General features: G+C 36.9%; 1 protein-coding gene across 1 annotated transcript in view; it reads left to right on the top strand.

The window, feature by feature from the left end:
• The window catches only part of ITGA4 (integrin subunit alpha 4), a 1,222,769-nt gene that overhangs the window by 1,196,742 nt on the left and 3,903 nt on the right, over nt 1-22,124 (top strand). The window contains exon 27 of the mRNA XM_044075262.1: nt 21,753-21,872. Coding sequence (XP_043931197.1) covers nt 21,753-21,872 — 120 coding nt within the window. The remainder of the gene's footprint in view (nt 1-21,752; nt 21,873-22,124) is intronic.

The following is a 22,124-nucleotide window of genomic DNA, read 5'->3' as shown; positions in this document are numbered from 1 at the left end:
AAATTAGCATAACTGTTGGGACTGGAAGTGCCCATGGTTACACCGTCTTTCTGTAGATAGAATACATGATCAAATAATACCACATTATTCTCAAGTGCAGCCTCCATCAATAAATAAGATCTATAAATATATGGTCATAGTACCCATCGGTCATCAAATATTTCCTAAGCATATGCAAACCTGTGGTATTAGGTATGACCATGAAGAGAGAGCAGATATCCATTGTAACTAAAAGAAACACATCATCCCCTTTATCCCAAACCAGACATAAAGGTATAGAGATCATTCAAACATTGCCTAGAGTCCTTAAGGATATGTGGGTTTCTATCAAGAACAGTCCTTAAGCTGTCTTTCTACAAAAATGGGTAAAGTTTCAGTACACCAGAGATGACTCAACACTATGAGACTAAGAGGAGAAAATAGAGGGTTGTTATGAATTTTTGGTAATCCCTGTATAATAGGAATTAAAGGTGAGTCAACACATAATTATATAGCTCAGTGCTGATAACTCTGCTCAATAAACAATCATATAGAGTATTATTTAATCTTGTAATCATTTTGTAGATGTTATCTTAGTTACTCTTCTTGTAAAGATTATTGTCACTGAGCATTTCTTTCATTGTCCTGAAATAATAGTCCTGGTCCATGATCACAGTAAGACCACCCTTATCAGCTTGTTTAATAACTATTGACTCATCACCCTGTAACTTCTTAAGGGCCTCATACTTACCCTTTCTCATTACCCTAATAATGTTAATTTAATAACGGACATTGAAAGAAACACTGGTCTGTATTGACCAGTGCTTCTGATATTGGGACCATAGTAGGTGATAAGTTGAACTTTCTATTTAAGAATAGAAAGTCACTAAAAAGGCTACTGTGCTATCTTAAAGATAGGCTTGTATATCCGTCAAATGACACATTCATTGTATATAGTACTTTTCCCTGTAACAATTGTAATTTTTGTAAGCAAATTCATATTTCAGGTGGATTTTTACATCTGGATAATGGAACTTTCTATAAGTTTAAAAAGTGGACGACTGCAACTCTTTGAATGTTGTTTATTTAGCTGTATGCTGTATATGTTCGGCTTTCTATGTTGGGAAGACCTGCAAAAAGCTTAAATTTAGAATCCAAGAACATATACAAAATATTAAAGAACAGCGTTATGACCATTGCTTTGGGTAAGCATATCTCTGTTTGTGACCAATCTCATTGGTATAAGTTTTTAGTTATAGACGTCATTAAGGAAAATGAGTGTAGAGTGTAGTGGAGATTTGTTCAACAATGCAGAGATATCTGAGACCAGATGTATCATTAGATTAAGAGCAGATGTAGACAAAGGGTTGAATGGTAGGGTTCCATTAAAGCCCTTCTTAAAAAACAGGCCTCTTCTTAAGTAAAGTTGGACAAGATTTGGTACAGCAGATCCCATTCTTCTTTTTCAGTAATATATGCTTGAATGGATTTTATTTTTATGTTTATTTTATATATATATATATATATATATATATATATATATATATATATATAGACTTTGTATTTATTTGTTACAGCTCCTTTAATATATTTTTTAGGCTCTGTCTTTGCACTTTGTGTGACTGGACACACTTTCTTGATTTTAAATTTGATTGGTTGTATAGTAATTGACTAGCTATATATAGATGCATCTGTTTTTTCTATACAGTTGTGTATGTATGACGAAGTGGTGTTTTATTACTACAAAAGCTCAAACACTTGATTGAAATGTTTATTTTGTGGATTTATCTACTGGAGTTGTTTTTCCTCAGTCTGTTAGTTAGCTCACCAGATGTTTGTGTGGCTATATGACATAGGTAAACATACATTTATAAAAAAAAAGTATTCGAGCCATATTAGCAAGTTCAGATTTACAAATGTTATAGATCACATATATTATATATAATATAAGCAAAGTAACATTAAATAAATTGTTCAAGTCCTTCCTTGTCTTAATCTTTATTCCTCATCCAAAACATTTTCTGCATGCATTGTTCCCTCAGTTTCTATTTTTTCTTTTTATAGGTTCATAGGTTGGTACTGGGCTATCTGCCCGAAGGCATATATTAGTCCAGCCACGTCGTGCGGTATTCACCGCCCCTTTAGTAGTTCCCTAGACCCTTGTACTAGCAGCTAGTACCCTTGGCCCCTATCTAGTAGTGCTGTTGGTGTGATGCCTGGTGTGAACTTTCTGTTACCCATCCAGTCATCAAGGTTCCTCTTGAAGTGTGATAGTGAGGGGCTCTGTCTTATGTAGATCGGGACCCTGTTCCATAGTAAGGGAAGCCTCTGCAAAGGGAATCTATCCCTCCAGCATGTTCTATTCATTGTTGTGTTGAGGTTTATATCCCTAGAGCGTGTAGCTCGAGTAGATTTGGTTTTGCTAAGATGGTGCATGTTCAGCAATTCTGGGTTGGACATGGCTCTGTATGTTAGACAGAGATCACCTCTGAGAAAGTGGTATGCAACAGAGAACAGTCTTAGCTTTTTCAATCGTGCTGCATAGGGCGACTGTTTGAGGCCAGTAATCCTCTTGTTTAGGTACCTCTGTGGTCTCTCCAGCTGCTGGAGATGTCTAGCCAGGTACATTCCAATTGATCCATTGTACTCAATAATGGGTCTGATGAGGGAAGAGTAGAGGGGCACCATTACATCCTTAGATCTTGATGCGAACCCTTTTGTGATCGGATGGGTCACATAGAAGGATTTTCTAACCACTTTGGCAAGATGGTTATCAAAGGAAAGCTGACTATCTACTTCGGTCCCTATATCCCTTATTTCTTCTTCAAATTTCAGGGGATTACCTCCTATGTTGTAGTTTGCGGGTACTCTGTTTTTTCCAAAGGGGATTACTACGCATTTTTTTGCATTTAGCTTGAGACCATGGCTTTGACACCATGCATCAGTCTCATTTAGGCCCTTCTGGAGTATCTCCATGTCGGCCGGAGACTCTATTATAGCATCCAGTTTGCAGTCGTCCGCAAACTTAGTCAGCCACAGCCCTTCTGTGCTTGCCTGTACTTCTGAGAAGTATATGCCAAACATTTACTCTTACCCTTTTCTGAAGATCCCACCTCCTGTTCTGTTAGAATGTTCACTGCTTAAAGTATAGTTGGTTTAGCTTTTGATTACCATTTTTTAGTAACTGCTTTTTTGGCAGCCACCAGAATTAAATGTAGTAAGGCCTTACTATGTGTAAACAACACAGATCCTGTATCCCAGCTCAAAAAATAATTTCCTTAATTACACTTATTTGCTCACCCAGTATTCTTGACAAAAGTCCTCTACAGGGAAATTTTAAAGACTGCCAACACATTGCACTCTGAGAACATATGCTTCCAGGTACCTTTTTCTTCCCTGTTATGCCTCCAACATTTGCCTTCTACCTGAGGAAAAAATCTTTGGAATCTGAGTGGGATATAAAAGTATATACGAAAATACTTCCACACCAAAAGTCCTATGTCTTCTAGATTTTGTTGCATATTTGGGAGCTATGTTCTTTGTGAATTGCATATATAATCTGTCTTTCCTGTATTTTCTGATCTCTTCTGATTGAGTCCTATAGTTATCGTGCAGCATTTAATATTCCCTACTAATTATACTTTTTTAACAAGATTCAATTAAAGACTCAACCAGTGCAGACCTTTCAGGATTCCCCTATCTGTTTCTCTTCCTTTCTCTTTGTCTGTACTCTGATATCAAACACTGATAGGGAAGGCAATCGCTAACCTGCAATACAAATTTCTTCTTGGCCTCTTTCCATTTTATTGCCTTTCCCTCTCTAAATACTTGCTCCCAGTATCTTACTTCATTTGCCATCTTCCACCAGTAAATTACAGCCCCCATCTTGCCTGTTCTCTGTATCCCTAATTGAAGTCATCCCTACACGCAGAATATTCTCTCTCCATTCCCACATTGGCTTAGTTCTTAGTATACTTTCTGCTACTTTATGAATATAATATTTGTCCCTTTTTAATTTCTCCAAATCTAGTCAAAGTATGATTAAAGTTCAAGAAATTAGTATTGTTTCAATCTTTTATGTCAGCCAAAAGTGCTCTTTGCAGCACTCACATTGTGCCCAGTAATGAGTCCTTCTGCAATTCGTAAGGGGTCACATGGATTAGTAACATATCTAAATACGATTATAAATTATTTTTTATAAGACCTGTTGCTTCAACTACGATTGGAACTGTCTAGATATATTTCTTCCACATTGTTCTCATTTCTGCTTGCGGATCCTGAGATTTTGTGACTTTGTGTCTCTCCATACACAAGATAATGTAGTCACTGGATGTAGCAATTTCAGTGATCAATGCTACTTTTGTCTTCTTTTCTTGGACCACTATATCCAGTTTTCTAGCATTTGTCTTTTGAACTGTTGGTAATGGGTAAGCCCATGTGATGTAAACTTCATAATTTTCTATGATGCTTTGTGGCTCATGTTTCCAGTGTTTTTCAGCTACTTCAGTACCATAATGTCTGCACAATCCCCAGTGCAACAGTCTTGCCACATTATTATGTCTTTCAGTATAGAGTCCTTCTGCCATTAGTATGTCACACCCAGCAATGAGGTGTGCAAGTGTTTCCAATTTGCTTTTACAAAACATACATTTGTCTGTTTCTTCCACATGTTCAATGGACTTTGTAAACCAGCATGTACGTAGCCCACTGTCTTGGACTGCCAATGTAAACCTTTCATCTTTTGCTTTGATTTCACCTCTCCTTAACCATTCCTGTGTTCATTCCTGATCAACATGGAGTTCTTCCAAAAGATTTCTATACTTGCAACTGTATTTATGCTTTTTCCATATTTCTTGCCTTCTCACCTGGTCCTTTACCTTATATTCTTTCTTTTGTTTTTTGGCACATTCAGTTGCTGCCTGATTTTTATCTACTTCTGGTTTGATTTCCATTCCTGCTTGACTCTGATATGCTTCTGCTAAATTAAGCAGAGAAATCATCTTAGATTTATTCTCCTCATGTTTCAAGACTTTCACTACATTTGGGTCTTGTGAGGTCAGCAGATATATGTGGAGTCCCACTATTGCAGATCTATACATGTAATCAGTTTCATATAGGCTCATCTCTCCTTCGGAATGGGGAATATGTAATCTTGGTATACACTGATTTTTATAAATCATTTGGTGAGCATGAAGCATTTTTCTTGTTTTACCGTCTAATCTATCCAACACATTTTGGGCCAATCAATCACTCCAAAACTGTAAGTTAGGACAGGAAAAGCAAATTGGTTTATAGCATGGATTTTGTTCCTAGATGTCAATGCTGTTTTCAGAATTAATTTAAGTCTTCTAAAGTATTCCTTACTAAGTTTTATTCACATTTGTTCATGTTTTATTGTTGATCCTTCATCAGTTCCCAAATATTTATACACTCACTCTTGCTGAAGTTCTTTTATATCACATTCTTGTCCCAAACTGACGTGTTCCTGGTGCTGCAGTTTTCCTGGTTCAAAGGTTGCTTTTGCACAGTTATCAAGACCAAATGACATTCTTATATCATCTGAAAAAGTTTTGACATCCTGCAGCTGTGCTTTCAGTGCCTCATCTGATGAACTATACAGTTTTAAATCATTGACAAAGAGAAGATGGGTAATCTTTACACTTTGTTGTTTTGTAGGAGCCAAATTGTAGCCATGGTCTAAGTTGTTAAGTAAACAGCTTAATAAATTAATGGCAGGGCAGAATAGCAACGATGACAGAGAGTTACCCTGAAATATCCCTCTTTGAATTTTTATCCCTGGGATAATAATTTGTCTTTTATCATGGCTTAATTGCAAAGTGGTCTGCCACTGTTTCATGGTCACTGTAATGTAGTTGATCAGTGTAGGGTGTATCTTATACATTTTTAAGCACGCTTTTATCCATGAATGTGGGATATTATCAAATGCTTTTTCATAGTCAATCCATGCCATACTTAACTTCTTCCCCTTTTTACAATTCTCCTGTATGACTTTATTTAACAACAAATGATCCTTTGTTCCATATGACTTTTTTATTGCCCTTTTGTTCTACTGCCATAATTGAGTTTTCTTCTAAATTACTGTAAACTCTTGTCATTATCAATTCCAATGCATAGTTTATATGTCATTGGAAGGTAAGTTATTTGTCTGTAATTTTTAGGGTAGCTTACAGATTCCCAGCTAAGAAGGAGCATTGGTGTGCATGTTGTTAGCCATGTTGGTGTGTGTTTGGGGTGTGCATATAAATAGTTCTTACTCATGGCTAAATCCTCATGCAAAGATGTTATAATATTCTGATGACTGCTGTTATTCTCCTGAAAGATCTGCATCCAAAATCAAATTATTTCCGTATTTCTTGACCCCCCCCCAGTTTCATCATCATCCCTTTCCACTTTAAGTTGTAGGGTTCTACTTGTGATAAGTATAAGAGCATTAACTGTGTAGCTCTAAAATATCCTTTTAGATCAGGTAGTCCTAAACCTCCTTCTTTTATTGGGATGATCAAGTTATCCCACTTGACTCTTGCCCTCTTCCCCTCCCAAATAAAATCATTCAACTCTTGAGTAATTGTTATCTACAATGTCTTCTCTGGTTGACAAAAATATGCCTAATCTTTGTATAAAGTTAAAAGGACAAAAACATTATTACCACTTGCATCTATGTATCCATATCCATAGACAAGAGTTTCCAGTTTCTCAGTTTTTACATTATCTTTTTTTGTTTGTTCCCACATATTTATAGTTACCATAACAGAATTGGTTTTAATCCATACTCCTAAATCCTTAATTTGTCATGTCCCCTTAAGTATGGGTATTGCTGGACGAGTTAATGTGTGAGTACATCAGTTGTAGCTATAGCCTTTGTTTTGTATTCATGGAGCTGTCTCAGAATGTTCCACAACACTTAAAGTTACTTTTCTGGTTCTGCAAATAAAGCCAGTTTTTTTGAGTACCATACAAATTATATCCTTGAATTCCTGAGTCCCTTATTTTCTTTATCAATGGTTCTAAACAAAATGCAAATAGGAAAGGGGAAACTAGATACTGCTGCCTGGTTCCTGTTTTCAGGCACAGTTTATCTGAGAGGAACCTTTCCACTTTGATTTTTGCCACATATAGCCTTCTAATTAACCTTATTATTGTACCTGGAAATGCAAATGCTTCCATTGCCCTACTCATAAAATTTCCAGCTTAATCTGTTGAATATTTTTGTTATATTCTGCTTTTCTCTGGCTCATCATTGCCCTGTTAATATTGCCAAATGTTTGCCTCCTCTCTACAAAACCACAGTGGACCACATCTATCAATTTTGGCATCACCTTTGCCATTCTTTTAGACATTATATACATAAACACTTTATATTTCTGGTTGAAAATTGAAATGAGCTTATATAAAAATGGATCAGATGGGTCTTTGCCATCTTTAGGCATTAAAGCCACCACAGCTTTTCTCAGGAAGTTGATACATCCTCTCATTTTAAGATACTATCCAGATCTTTAACACTTTCTTCCACTGGAGTGCTGTCTTTTATTGGATTCTTTCTGCAAACTGGGAATACATCACCATTTTTAGCTCATACCGCCTATCTTAATTGTTAGTTGTTGAGCTTCGTCTACCTCTAACCTTGACATATTTAAACCTTACATAAATATTTTCATTTGTACTTTTTCTTGATTTCCCCACTTCTCTGCTTTGTACCAACTTTATAAAATTTCTGAAATATATCTAACACTTCTACAGGATCTCTATTTATTTTTTCTTGTTATATGGTCCCTGAGTATGGCAACAATCCTTTCTCCTTTCTATAGCCTAAGTCATTGTGTCAGAAGATTTTTTTTGCTCTGTAGTTCTTATTAAGTTGCTTAATAGCAATCTTTCTGAATGCATGCATCTTAGACAGAAACTCCCTTTTTTCTTGTTAGCACTCTGCAATTTTGCCTCTTCTTGCTGTTTGAGATTTCTCTATTTTGTAATTCATTAACCTTTGTCAGCCCCTCTAAATAATTGTTATTATTTCTTAACATGATCTATTTTTCTTTTAGTTCTACCGCATCTTTAAACTCCACTTTCATTTTATCCTACTCATTAGCTATAACTTCCGGAGTACTTTCTATCTTCCCTAATAATTCCAAGATACTTTCCATTACCTATTCCTTTAATTCCTGTTTGTTTAACGGGTAAGTGGGGAAGTGCCATTGTCTCATCTTTACTTCATTACCCTGCATTTTTATCTCAGTATTTATTGTCACATGATCTGAAACAGTTATCGGCTATGTGTCAATGTTCTCAGTTAAATGTATATGTTCTTGTGAAGTATAACTGTCTAGTCTAGTCCAATTCCATACCAAATGTTTTCATAAATTTCTTCAGAAATCTTCCCTCTTATGTTATATTTTTCCTTCTAGGCCTCAAAGATATCTTCATTACTGCAAATTAAATTCCAGTCCCCAACTATAAGTAATATTCCCTGCTGAAAGCTGATTAGTTCTTCATTTTTTTAAGTTTTATAATGGCACTTTTATGTGCTTTAGTTAATCCAGATGCTGCCAAGTATTTTTGTTAATTCCAATCCTTCCCCTCTGACAATGATGTTAAGACAATTCTTAAGTCTGGGAAAAAGCGTGTGCTCCAGCATCTTTGATTATACAATTTTGAATTGTTATGCTCATGTTAAAATTTATTCTAATTGTGAAAGCTTGAGGAATGTTTTATCTGTAATTCCCTTCTGTGAGGAAAATCTTCTTTGTGTAGTTCAGTTTCTAACATTTCTTGGGTCACTAGTCATTGTTTAAAGTGTGTATATGACTCTGTAGATACTGCATCCAAGGCTTTTGCCACTGGTAATGTACTGAGGGTTTTGCCTGGATATGTTATTAGAATCTCCCAGAAGATGTAGAGAATGAAAATTTAAATTCTTCCTTAGAGAGATGTAGTTTTTGGACCCTGTACTGCAGAAGTTATCAAAACTATGATGAGACTGGTTAGCTGTTAAAGAGAATCACTCAGTATTTTTAGACCTTCTTCTATAAATTTTCCAGTGGTTTTTCTACTCCCTCATTCAAGTTTGAAAAAAAAAAAAGTCTCAGCAGAATGCAGACATTTATAATAAAATGGTAGGGAGGTTCCAAAAAGAAAGAACCAACCACCCCCCAGAACAAAGGACTTTCAAATAAGGCACAATGACTATGTAAGGGACTGTGTACGCACCTCCCAGACATGGGTTCTGCAGCTCATTGATTCTAACAGCTTTCTCAGATTATAAGGTCAGCATTTACAATCTATCCTTCATACAATGCATGCTAATACAGATCTTTTTTTTATTCTAGCAGCTTTATAAGTTTATAAGATCAACATTTACAGTCTGTCCTTATTTTGAGGGATTTGTCCCCATTATTTAAGGCTTTATCTACATTTCTTAAGCTACGAAGTTGAGAGATTAGTACGAAAAGCAGACCAAATACAAGAAAAGTCAGGTATGTTCTGCAAAACTAAAGAAACATACCCAATTTTCCTTCGCTGCTGTCTCAGCAGACTCTTGTACCTCTGCGTTTTCTGACTTTTATAGCTAAACAAAGAAAAAAGCAACAGAGATTCTCTTTTCTCCATAACTTCTATTGAACTGCACTGAAGTAGTGTGCAGGCCCATACACATGCAGTACCATACATCAACAAATTTGGAAGAATGGGAAACATTACAGAGAAACACTACATTACCATTATACAAAGACATTATCTAAGAAAGATAAGTACATTTTTTCTTAAGTAATGTCATTATATAATCACAATAACCGACTTGTAGGTGTGGTTATATGAGGATATACCTACACCCAAACCCACCAGTCAGTTAAAACTTAATGATTCCACAGTGATTTGATTCTTGAACAAGCAAGGGGAAACCATGTCTCACCCCCTTTGCAGACTAGCCATATTAGCATGGGATAAAGCTTTGTAGCACAATCTCACTCTACAGACACTCCTAAATTCTGTCAGAGCAAAATTGTGGGCATGACAAAGGAAGACCTTTACAAATGGAAACTGGTCATAGAGTCTTCCAAGATTTGATCCATCTCTGAGGAGTTCTTCAGGAAGATCTTTTAGCCATGTCTCTGAAAAATCAGCTGGAAAATTATGATCCTGGACTCCATTAAAGAAGGCCTGGAAGACAGATGTATTTTCTATATGTCTTTCCACCTATTCCATTGATATCCAGGGTATTTCTGAAGATTCAGATAGAATTTCTCAAGATCATGAGGTGACTCCATTCTGGCTCAGGCAGTAGTGGTTTTCCCTTCTTTTGGAATTGTCCGGTGACAATTACCACAAGTCTCATCACAGACTGGGTCAACTCACACAAGAACAGGGGTGTTTTATGTATCCCAACCCCAAACAACTTCATCTGACTACCCAGATGATAGGGTCTTAATACCTTTTAGACACCTGCTTAATGAGGACATGCTGTAGGCACTAATGGAGGAAAGAAAGTCTGTTATTTAGAAAATCATATATAAGCAAGGGGGAAAAGGTTTTCTAGTCTCCCTGTCTGCAACAATAGAATTTTGCATTTTGCCACCACTAAATGTTGCATAAGTGGGAATGTGTCCATTTGGTCTTCAGATGTTTTAGTGGTGATTAATCATGTGTGGCTTAAATGAATCATGATTAATTATAGTCTTTCAGCTTTTCCCAGTTAGGGGTCACCACAGCAGAACTCCAGTCCACTCATGACTGGCAGGGGATTTTTATGGTGCCGAGTTGCCAGCCCGATGCCCAACATTCAATGAAGGCATACCCATTCACACTCGCACCTACCTGCATGTCTTTAGCATCACTCAACCATGGGGAGAACATGCATACTCCACACAGAAGGCACTCTAGCCAAGAATCGAATGGGAGAACCTCTTGCTATGAGGTGACAAAAATAACCGCTACACCACCACGACCTCCAATCATGATAATGACTTATATACAGTTAGGGTTAAAAATGTGAAAAAAATATCTGAGGTAAGTTAGTTTGGGTATATATTGTCTTCTGGAAAGATTTAGTCATTGGTGCTGTAGGTATGTGTGTCTATGATTTAAAATGTATTGTTTTAAAACTTTCGGTGAAGTATAATATGAAACCAAAAATAAGTGAGGGGCTATGCCTCCCACACCCCCCAATGTGGGGGGCTGTGCCCCGCCAACTATATATACTAACTCCAGGATCACACTACAGTGGGGAAAAGGGCATATACCTTTTACTTGCCTTACAGTACTCTACACAGTGCCAGTACTTCACTTCAGTGAAATAAGATTCGGTGAAATGAGTTTGCAGTAATTTGAGCTTTCAGCTATTTGGTCAGGCTGAACTCAAATTCAGTGAAATGAGCTTTCAATGAAGCAAAGTAGACCCATATATATATATATATATATATATATATATATATATATATATATATACACAGATAGCTATAGACATGTATTTATATATTTTTTCTTCTTAATAAGGCTAAGTACTTAAGTATTCAATGGTCGTTTTTGTCTTGATTGTACAGTGTATAAATTAAAGCTGTTTCAGTGTGAGTTAATTATTTGTAAATTTTGTGCTAACTTATTTATATTCAGAAACTATCTGCATGTGTTTTTTTAGTGGCAGTTCATTAGAGAAATATTCAGAATGTGAAACTAGATTTAAATTGCTATTGTATGCAAATATAATGGGCAGAATTCAGAAAGGGCCACTGCCTGAAGTAGACCCTAATATGCACTGCTATTGTCAACAGCCCTTTCTGATTCAGAGACAGGCCTACTGCAGTGATTCTATGTGTTGTGTAGGCTCAACCATAATGGGAAATCTCCTCTGCCAAGCTATATGATAAAGGAGCATTCTGAAGGATAGGCCTGTACTAATTAGCATAGGCTAGCTTTGTCAGCCAAATTAATTAAGTTAACTAAAGGTTTACATTCAGCCATTGTTTTTTTAAAGGGTAAGATAATATTAGAGGCAAGTGCCAGGGGTTTTAGAAGATAGGTAATTCATGAGTGAGTGTGTGTGTGTGTGTGTGTGTGTGTGTGTGTGTGTGTGTGTGTGTGTGTGTGTGTGTGTGTGTGTGTGTGTGTGTGTGTGTGTGTGTGTGTGTGTGTGTGTGTGTGTGTGTGTGTGTGTGTGTGTGTGTGTGTGTGTGAGAGAGACTGTGTGATCACAGTAGGGGGGGTTAGTTAGAGAGTAGATATGGTGTGTATGTGTGTCCGTCCTTGAATGTGATTTGATGGGGGCAGTGTTCGTGTGTTTATGTGTGTGTATTAGGGTGGGTTGTCATACCCATACTCAAGCGTATCCTGCAATATTTTGGTCAGATGAACACTAGAAACCAGGATTAGTCTTTACATATTATACTAAATGCACTTAAAAAGTTAACAGAACAGTTTTGCAGTTTAAAAGATTCTTGGTTATGGGGAGGGCACCAGATAACAGGAAATGACCTAAGCCATGAGACAAAGCCTGTCCATGAAACCTTGTCCCATTCACGCACAAACCAGCTCAGTAGCAGAGGCTTAATCCTTTGTTCTGCCACTATCCACTAGAGTTGTTTTGTAAATATTTTCTTAAGTTGCTAATAAAAAGGGAGACAACGTTTTGAAACCTGTAGCATTGGCATGAAAAGCAGTTTGTTTACAATTCAAAGCTTTAGTGCACTATACTAACTGAGGCAGTATTATGGGGATACTGTGTTTATGGGGGTAGGGGGGCTACCATACCTCTAAAGACTTAAGACTTACAAGCAAAGCCAGACAGAACACCAGATGAAACCAGGGAAAACTTTTTAGTATTTCTTCGAGTCACTTAAAAAGCTAATAGAGCAACAGGTCTAGTATCATAATGTAGTTTTGTAAGAAAAGAAAGAGTGAAACTCTTAATATTTGGAAATATTGACTGACTGTAATCAGCTGTGATTTATGAGGGCAGTATCAATGTTACAGTATATATATTCTCTGCAACACAATGCACCTGTTGCCATACATGTCTTTATTTGCTGCTTTAATAGAAAGAAGTGGATTCTAAATCAGACAGTTCTTCTGCAGACACCGAGGGACAGGTTTTGCTGCTAGGTACCCTACTTGGTTGCTACATTTACTTTGCTGTTAGGATTCCTGGTGCTGAGAGAAGAACCATACCACATGCAGCTGCGTCTGCTCACTCAAGAGTTACACAAGAGGCAGTCCTTGGTTCACTTCAGTTTTACTTTTTTTGTTTAACTTGCTGCTTTTGAAACTACCTACCATATATAAAATGGTTATGTTTAGTTATTAATTAGATTTAGTGATTACTAAAGCTTTAGTCTCATGTGTATGCATGTTGAATGAATGCCATGAGGTTATAGCAGTGCTGACACACTGGTTCAGTTCCAGAAATTCTCCTTGTAATGTAAATAAATGAAATCTATATTTATAAATGTATGTGATTTATAACAACATCTAGGCTTAAACCATTACTTTCAAACTGTATCTTGTGTAACCCTTCTAGTCTAGGTCATTCTGCTGTTTGGGATTATGGCCAAACCACACCCTTTTTCTTGACCCCCAATATATAGACTAAAATAAAAACACAGCAGACCTGACCACACTGCAAACGCAAACTTATCCAAAGTTTAATTTATTAAGTAAACTAATATAAACCAAATGAATAAAAACTAAAAACATAACTGCTTTTGTCTCTTCCCTCATTAGGCCAATTATCGAGTACAATGCCTCATTTGGCATGTAGCTCACTAGACACCTGCAACAACTGGAGAGGCTGCAAAAGTACCTCACAAAGATCCTAGTCCTTAAACACTTGTCCTATATTTACTGACTCAAAAAACTCCAACTATTCTCTGTCTCATATCGCCTACTTAGAGGCGATCTCTGCTTGACTTACAAAGCCATGTCTGACCCAGCTCTATTAGAAATGCTGCATCTAAAGAAATCCCAATCCCTCTGCACCACATGCTCCAGAGACCTCAACCTCATTACCACAATCAACAGAACATGCTGAAGGGACAAGTCCATAACCCAAAGACTGCCCATGCTATGGAATAGACTTGTCATACATGTCAAGCAGAGCACCTCACTGGCCCTCTTCAAAAGAAATCTTGATGAGTTGATGGGAAATAGAAAATTCACTGCAGGGATCACTCCAGTGGCTCTACTTCACAGAGGCACTGGGAACTAAGGTCAGGTGGCACGATGCCAGGGTAATCCTATGGGCTAGGCTTGTAAAGGCTCCAGGGCCATTAGCCTAGTACACACCTATGAACCTGTGAGACTTCATCAAATAACCATTGAAGCATTTTCACTTCCCTTTATACTATCCTAAACTAATAAGAATTGCTAAACAAGGTCATGTGTTAGCCAAGCCCCAAGCATAGTTTCCAAAGCCAAGTAGTTCTTTTAAAAAGAAACTTACAAGTTAAAAGACTTTCAAGTTAAAAATACACAAGTCCTTAGAAATAAGGAACATGTACTAGCAAATCAAACCAAATGTAACAATCTGTGACTTGAATGAATAGTATGAACCAATATTTAAAAATGCATGAAAATATGTATGAATATGTGTATGAAAATAAACAATATAAAATATGTAAAAAAATATATATAAAATATCAACAAATGTAAAATAAATAAGTAAATATATGCATGTGTCATGAAATATTATTTCAAAAAATGTTTTGTAACCATGTATTTATTACATAGCATCATTCTGCACCAAAAAATAAAACTGATCAGATTGTCCACCCTTTTAATTTTAAAAACCATAGCTGTCTTTCTAATGCTTTTAACCTTGACAAGCAGTTAATAGAAAGCTGACCGTTTAAACCAGGCCAGTTGTTAGAATTTAACTTCAGTTGCCGCTACAGCTCACACCATTCAAGATATATATGCCACTGACCATGTCCATTATATACCTGTATTTGCTCAACAATACAAAATCTAAAGTTGTGTGTAGGATTTTCATTAATGTGATTAACTAATGCATTTGTCAGTTTCTTTTTCTTAACATCATAACTGTTCATAAATTCTGTCATGCAGTTTTTTCTTGGTTTTCCCCTAACGTTAAGTTAACCAAGATTTAAAGTGTATGAGTTTTCTGTATAGCCTAACTATGGCTGGAAGGTAATTATAAGTCTTAATACCTTAAATGGAAATGACTGGTGATACCTTAATGGAAAGGAGTGGTCACCTATGTTAAGGTAATATGTAGTTATTTTCAGCATTACTGCATCAATGGATTGAGACCAAATACAGTAGTGTATAGTTTCACTGTAAACTTATTTGCCAGTGTTGAACCATGGTTAGGATGCATTAGTATATAATTAAAAGGGTGGACAGAAGTACATTTTGTTTTTCATTGTAGAGCCATTGGCAGTAGTTAAGGGTGATCCAGCAATGCTCACGCATTGGGGCTAGTTACATGAATCTACAGATTCTGTCTGAGAGAGAGAGAGAACCTGGCCTTGCCTGCTCACAAATGTGCTTTGAGTGTTAGGAGTCAGATAGGTAATTTCAGTTCTCACCCCTAACTAAGTTGTTAGAGACCAGTTTGGTGATACTTGCTTTAGCCTCTGGGCAGAGCCAAAGAACATAGCTATTATTTAATTTCTGGTTTAGCAGAAATTGATTACTAATAAATCAATTTGAAAGCTGATCTAGGTAGTTTTGTTAGAGCTTAAGGTTAATCTTATGATATGTGATCTGTAGACTAGCAGGTCATCAGTGTAAAAGTTTAGTTTGGAGATCTGATAAATCAGAATGAGGCTGTTTACATTAAGAGCAGGAGAAGTACTAAAACTTCAAGCATGCCTATACTGATGCACATTGCTAAGGTAAAGAACAGCCTTTTTAGGCATGGTTTTTATAATCTTAAATGCTAATTAGGTCTTACGGTGGTTTATTTATTATATAGTGTACACACATTCCAGGAGCTTAGCTGGAATGAAGATCTAATAGTGATTTGACCACCTTTTCTGTCTCTATATATTTAAGTCTTGTGATATGACATGGTGACATACTAGCAAAATAGCTGCCATAATAACATAGATGTATATTCAGAATTTAATGAATTTATTTCTTTTCAATAGTTTCTGTATCTGGAAATTTGTTTCATCTTATCCAATTAGACTTATGTTGCTAAGTGAAAATATTTCAAAAGCATGGAAGGTTTTGGTCAAGAAATTCTATTTATTCTTTGCTCCATCTGTATTAGCTAGAAAGACTAAAGAAGTCCAGTGTACGCTATTCTTGTATGTTGCTTGAACAAAAGTGGCACACAATGTCAATACTTAAGAGAAACTAAATTAGCATTTACTGTCAGCAAAATAAATAATTTGGTATTTATTAGTAATCCTAAAGAGATTGTAGACTAAAGTTGCAGAACTGAAAAATATATGAAAAGACAATAAATTTGATACCACATATGACAGACTTATGAGATACAGGAATTGCTGGAAAGAAATATTGGGCATTACTGGAGTGAATGTAGATTTTACTGTCAGGTGCAGAATGTAATGTCTAATTAAAAATACATTTATATGTTTAGTTCAGGGCAGATACTCAAAAGAGAGCTGTCTACACTTTAACTTGTTTTGGACATTTTGGTGACAGTTTTGAGTCAGAGACTGATGATTTAAGCACAGCTTTAACATTTTTTATTTTAATTTTATTGTTCAAATAGTAATGCTTCAAGAAGTAAATTCTACTATTTCAAGTCATATGGCCTAGGAATGCTTAAAAAAGCAACATAATAATGTTGTTGTTGTTGTGTCTTTCAGCTTTTCCCGGTTAGGGGTCGCCACAGCAGAACTCCGGTCCGTTAATGATTGGTAGTTGATTTTTATGTGCCGAGTTACCAGCCCTGATACACAACCTTCAGCGAAGGTACGCCCATTCACGCATGTTTCCATGCATCATAATAATAATAATAATAATAATAATAATAATAATAATGATGATAATAATAATCCACAGTGAAAACACAAAGACAACATGTTTAGAGAATCATTCATACAATAAAAGAGATGTTTAACATATCATGTGGCTATGCTGACTTATTTACAGTCATGAAAAGCATACTATGAGTCTATCACATGCAAATAAAACCTGATGCAGTGGCTGTAATTTATGCTGCTTGATAAATGTATGAAGCCCTCAGAGATAACTCAGAATAGGAAGTGAAGAGATTGGATAGCATAGTTGTCATACAACGTACTTACAGCCAGCAGAATGGATGACCAGCATTTTTACTGTTATAAAGAAAGATACAATGTGAGTTTGTAACCTAAGCATCACCTACTGCTCTCAGTTAAAAATTGATCTCAAGAATTCCAGATGCAAATTCCTTTTCAGTATTAGGTGCAAAACAATGTTTCTGTGAGGAAAGGCTAGATTAAATAAATTCCAAATGGTGTGCATTTTAAGTGCCATTTGGAAGGTGGTACAGATTTCTTGGATTTCTGGAAGGTGTTTCCAAGATCTGTTGCACAAGCAATTAAAGGCTTGACAAGTCTTGTACAATTAATGACATACTAATTTTATATCAGATGCAAAGAACATGACAAAAGACTGATAAACTTATGAAGAGATTAAGACAGCTTAATTTCAAATGAATTAAGAGTGAGAGTAAATATAAAAATCAGAGAGGCATGTCTGCAAAACATGGATCATATTATAATGTTGTAGGATTTGAAAGCTGATCAAGAAAAAAAAATGTGAGCTTTTGAGAATGCCAAGACTAGAAAAGAAACAAGCATTAAAAAAGTTCCTCAAAATGACAAAGTAGCAAGTAAACGTTATTCTTAATATGTCTGAGATAACTGCACTACTAAGAAAAGTCTTAGAGAAAGGAGCAGTCTATAAATAGAGCTATGACAAGTTAAAAGAGTTTTGAAATGCACAAAGATAATTGCACATGCTTTACCATTAAATTGATATGATTTAAATCAGCTAGTTAAGAAATCAGCTGATAGAGAACTTCTACTGTCACGGAAACTCTAGATGTCTACTAGATTTGCAAGCAGAAGATAAAGAAAGACATTAGAAGTGATAGGAAAGTCCACAGTCTAAGCTGAAGTAGATGGTAAAGCCTCTAAATGAAGATCTTGTAAGTTAATTTAGCCCAGCCCTTGGCTGAATTGTGGCTCCACTGAGTCAGCTCACCAGCCCGTTTCACACAAATAAATAAATAATAAATATTTACATTTTAATACTTCTTATGGATAATTTGCATGTTTATATCAGAGACTTTTTATGGGGTGATTGAAAACATGCATAATAATATAGAATACTATTAATAATACACTGTATGCTAAAACACCAGCTCATATAGACTATAGAATAGAAGAAAGAACATTAACCTTCTTTTACTGCAAAGCTTATCTTGTGCTCCACAGGAAGTTATGTATTATGTTTTATGAGATCTAAGTCTCGAAATACTGAAATACAGAATTTCAGTATCTCGAGACCATAATCATGAAAATCCACTACAATGAAAGTTTAGAAAATGGAAAGTCACTATACTGAAAGTTCATAATACCGAATTTTCAGTATGTGACGTTCCCCCTCCACCATACAAGTATAAATTCAAACATGACCTTCCTCCCTACACCATTACACACCACAACAACAAACACACCAGCAAAACCCTAGTAATCTGTGTTTAAGCAGTTTAAGCCCCCATGTGCCCCCCATACCCCCGCTAATTATATAGATCAACTCTGAGGTTGCACTACCACGAAAAAAACAACAAACCTACCGTTATCCACCCTACACTTCCATTGTACACTTTCAAAACCATACCTGTGAGAAACATATACATTACTCATCTGCAAAAATCACCACTTGCAAAACTAACAAACATACACTGTCACCTACCTACCCCAACCTACTCCTCAAACTTCCCAACAAATTAAAACATAAAATATTTCTCTCCCAAACCCTTACGCACTAAACACCCACCTGAATCTTCCATATATAACTACACATTGGCCACCATATCTACATCGACAGCATACAAATCACAAAGCACCACACCACAACTACTATACATTTGACATTCTCAAAGTCATTATTTTAAAGTTTCGAACAACAGCATTCTTGACCTTTTCTGAAATTTGGTATTTCAGTATTTCAAGATTTGAAAGTAGAACCATTTTATGCCCTACTGTATACATTTGGTCTAAACACACATATTCGACAGTCCACACACAACTAAACACACATCACTTGCATAACCACATATAACCCCATCCCACAAACCACACAAATAAATAACCAACGACACAACACACACACAAAAAACAAAACCCCATACACTGCACACCACCACAAACACAAACAAAAAACAAAACATCCCCACAAACACACACACACACCTTACAACACAACCACCCCACTTACAAGCCGCCACCACACTTACCTACCCCACCCCCTAACCCTAACTACTCACTTAACCCTCCGCCCTAACCCTAACCCTAACTCCCCTTAAACACCTCCCTACCTAACTCCCTAAACCCTAACTCCTAACACTAACCCTAGCTCCTAACCCTAACCCTACTTAACCCCCCCCCACCGCTAACCCCCCCCCTAACTCACCCTATTAAACCCACCCCCCTATCCCCACCCCCCGTCCACACTCCACACTTGCACACCACCTGCCTCGCACCCCGTCACTGCGTACTCACACACACTTTTCCCCCCCCCCCATGGCATCGGCGTTGGTGTTTTGTCATGTCGTCGGTGGTCGGTCTTTGTCGATGTTCTTCTGCCACACACTCGCGATTCGTCTTCTTAAGCTTTTCGATCTTCTGGCTCTTTTCGCGATGGGGGTCTCTTCGCTGTCGACGAAGTCAGGTAGAACCATACATTTACACATAGCAACTAAACAAGCTGAGACACTGTAAGTGCCCTAGCATGGATTATAAGTGTGTAATCTGGACTTAGTCCCAAGGGCTTCATTAATTTTCTAAAATACATTTAAAATTAATATAGGTGTCAGTGACAGCTCATGATATTGGACTGCAGGACTGCAGCCCCCCAGCTGTAAAGAAATCCCAAAACTCACGCATGCATCCTTAGTAACTTGAATCCGGACTGCTGTTTAACCAGTCCAGACGCAGGAAGAAGGCAGCAGTCTACAGAAGTCCCAAAAGTCTATGCAGTTACAACCGAAGGGGATTGGATTGCAAGGTCTTCAGTCTGTCCATGCTAAACGAGTGCCTGATGCAATTCCAGCACTATGAAACAGGAACTGGCATGACACATTCCAGCACCAACAAATCATTGTAGACAAAGTCTACAGAAGCCCCAAAAGTCTATGCGGTTACAACCGAAGGGGATTGGATTGCAAGGTTTTCAGTCTGTCCATGCTAAACGAGTGCCTGACACAATTCCAGCACTACGAAACAGGAACTGGCATGACACATTCCGGCACCAACAAATCATTGTCTATTATCAGGTCAAGAAGCAGTCATTTTTGCTGTGGAGTACAATGATTCATTATCCACTCCTGGGAGTTTCTAATTCAGGTATTGTGTGTGTGTGTGTGTGTGTGTGTGTGTGTGTGTGTGTGTGTGTGTGTGTGTGTGTGTGTGTGTATCTTATAGGAATGTATCTGTTTATTTCCATGCAGCATGAAAATGCATCCTCCAGTCTGTGCATGAAATAGATCCACTTGGGATTAGACCACTTTCACAGTCAGTGCCTGAAATGGGTTTGCTTGAGATCAGACCACTTCCCCAGTTAATAAACTAAGTAAACTAGTAGTTCAGAGTTCTGTTCCATGCAAAGGCAGACATGCAAGTGACATATGAGATCTGTGTTTCATGCCACCTATGCATTCTAGTTGGAAATATTCCATAAAGTATTTATAACAATGCAGTTCAAAACAAAGTAGACTGCAGGCTGAGTTACATAAGGTAATGATGAAACTGCATTGTAATTAAACAGATTATTAACACCACTGACAAAAGCCAGCCTACAGTGTGTGTGAGTGCATTTGTGTATGGTGTGGAAATGTGTTTCTATATAATTCATCCTTTATCAGTCTGCTCATGTTTACCAGAATCATAATGGTAAATAGCATGCCAGAAATTGGAATCACTTGCAACACCGATGGTCACCACAGCCCAGTGCTCAAGTTCAACACTAACCATAAAATTGGCACTGGTCTGAACCTCGCTGAACTGTTATCATTTTAAATAGTATAGTATAGTATATATATATATATATATATATATATATATATATATATATACATATACATACATGTGTGTGTGTGTGTGTGCGCGCGCGCGTGCGTGCGTGCATGTGTGTGTGTGTGTGTGTGTGTGTGTGTGTGTGTGTGTGGTTTGGCACCCAGGGCAACATATTTAATTAAAGTTCCAGTTGTTGTGGTTTTGACCATACCTCCGCCCCTTTCTAGTTGGTCACACCCCTTCCCATTGTCCCCACCCATTCAGCTGTCTCCTGCAGCCCCCCTTTGATTTGAAGTCACCAGTCGCCACTGATAGCGGTTACTCACATATTTGCTAATGCGTAATGGTTGACCATTTGATAATTCATAGTATTGTTATGTGCCTTCTGTATAATACACTGACATTGTTTGTTGTCTTATTTAAGAAAAGAGAAATGGCCAGTCAATCTGCCTTTTCTGCCCATCTAGCTGTGTAGTCACTGAAAGTACTAGTCTGCATGCAAGTTAGCTTCTTAACAGTAGTAAACTGATATTTGTCTTATGTCAACAGGTTATTCTAGAAGGTCACAAGCTTCAAAGGATAAGTGGAGTTAAAGCAAAATTGATTACTATCGGCAGTTGCGTCATTGGTATCTTCCTGTTTCTGCTAATTACATATATTCTTTGGAAGGTAGGCTTGATTTCTAAAAATCAGCTGCAACAACTTGTGATTTAGTGTGTTTTTTTAGTTCTTGGTCTGCTGACAGATGCAGTTACTATTCTGAATTTTCTGCATGGATGTATAAACCCATTCATGAGAATTGCAGTACCTTCATTATATGTGTCACAAAGTGAAATGAAGGATGAGACAGAAAAACATAAAGATGAGTGTACTCCACTGTATGCAAATTAACAACTGACTCACTATTGTTGATTTATTTTG

Source organism: Protopterus annectens, chromosome 6.part0 (genome assembly GCF_019279795.1).
Source record: "Protopterus annectens isolate FY-2018-M chromosome 6.part0, PAN1.0, whole genome shotgun sequence".
NCBI classification, from domain to species: Eukaryota; Metazoa; Chordata; order Ceratodontiformes; family Protopteridae; genus Protopterus; species Protopterus annectens.
This window is presented reverse-complemented; position numbering and strand designations above follow the sequence as displayed.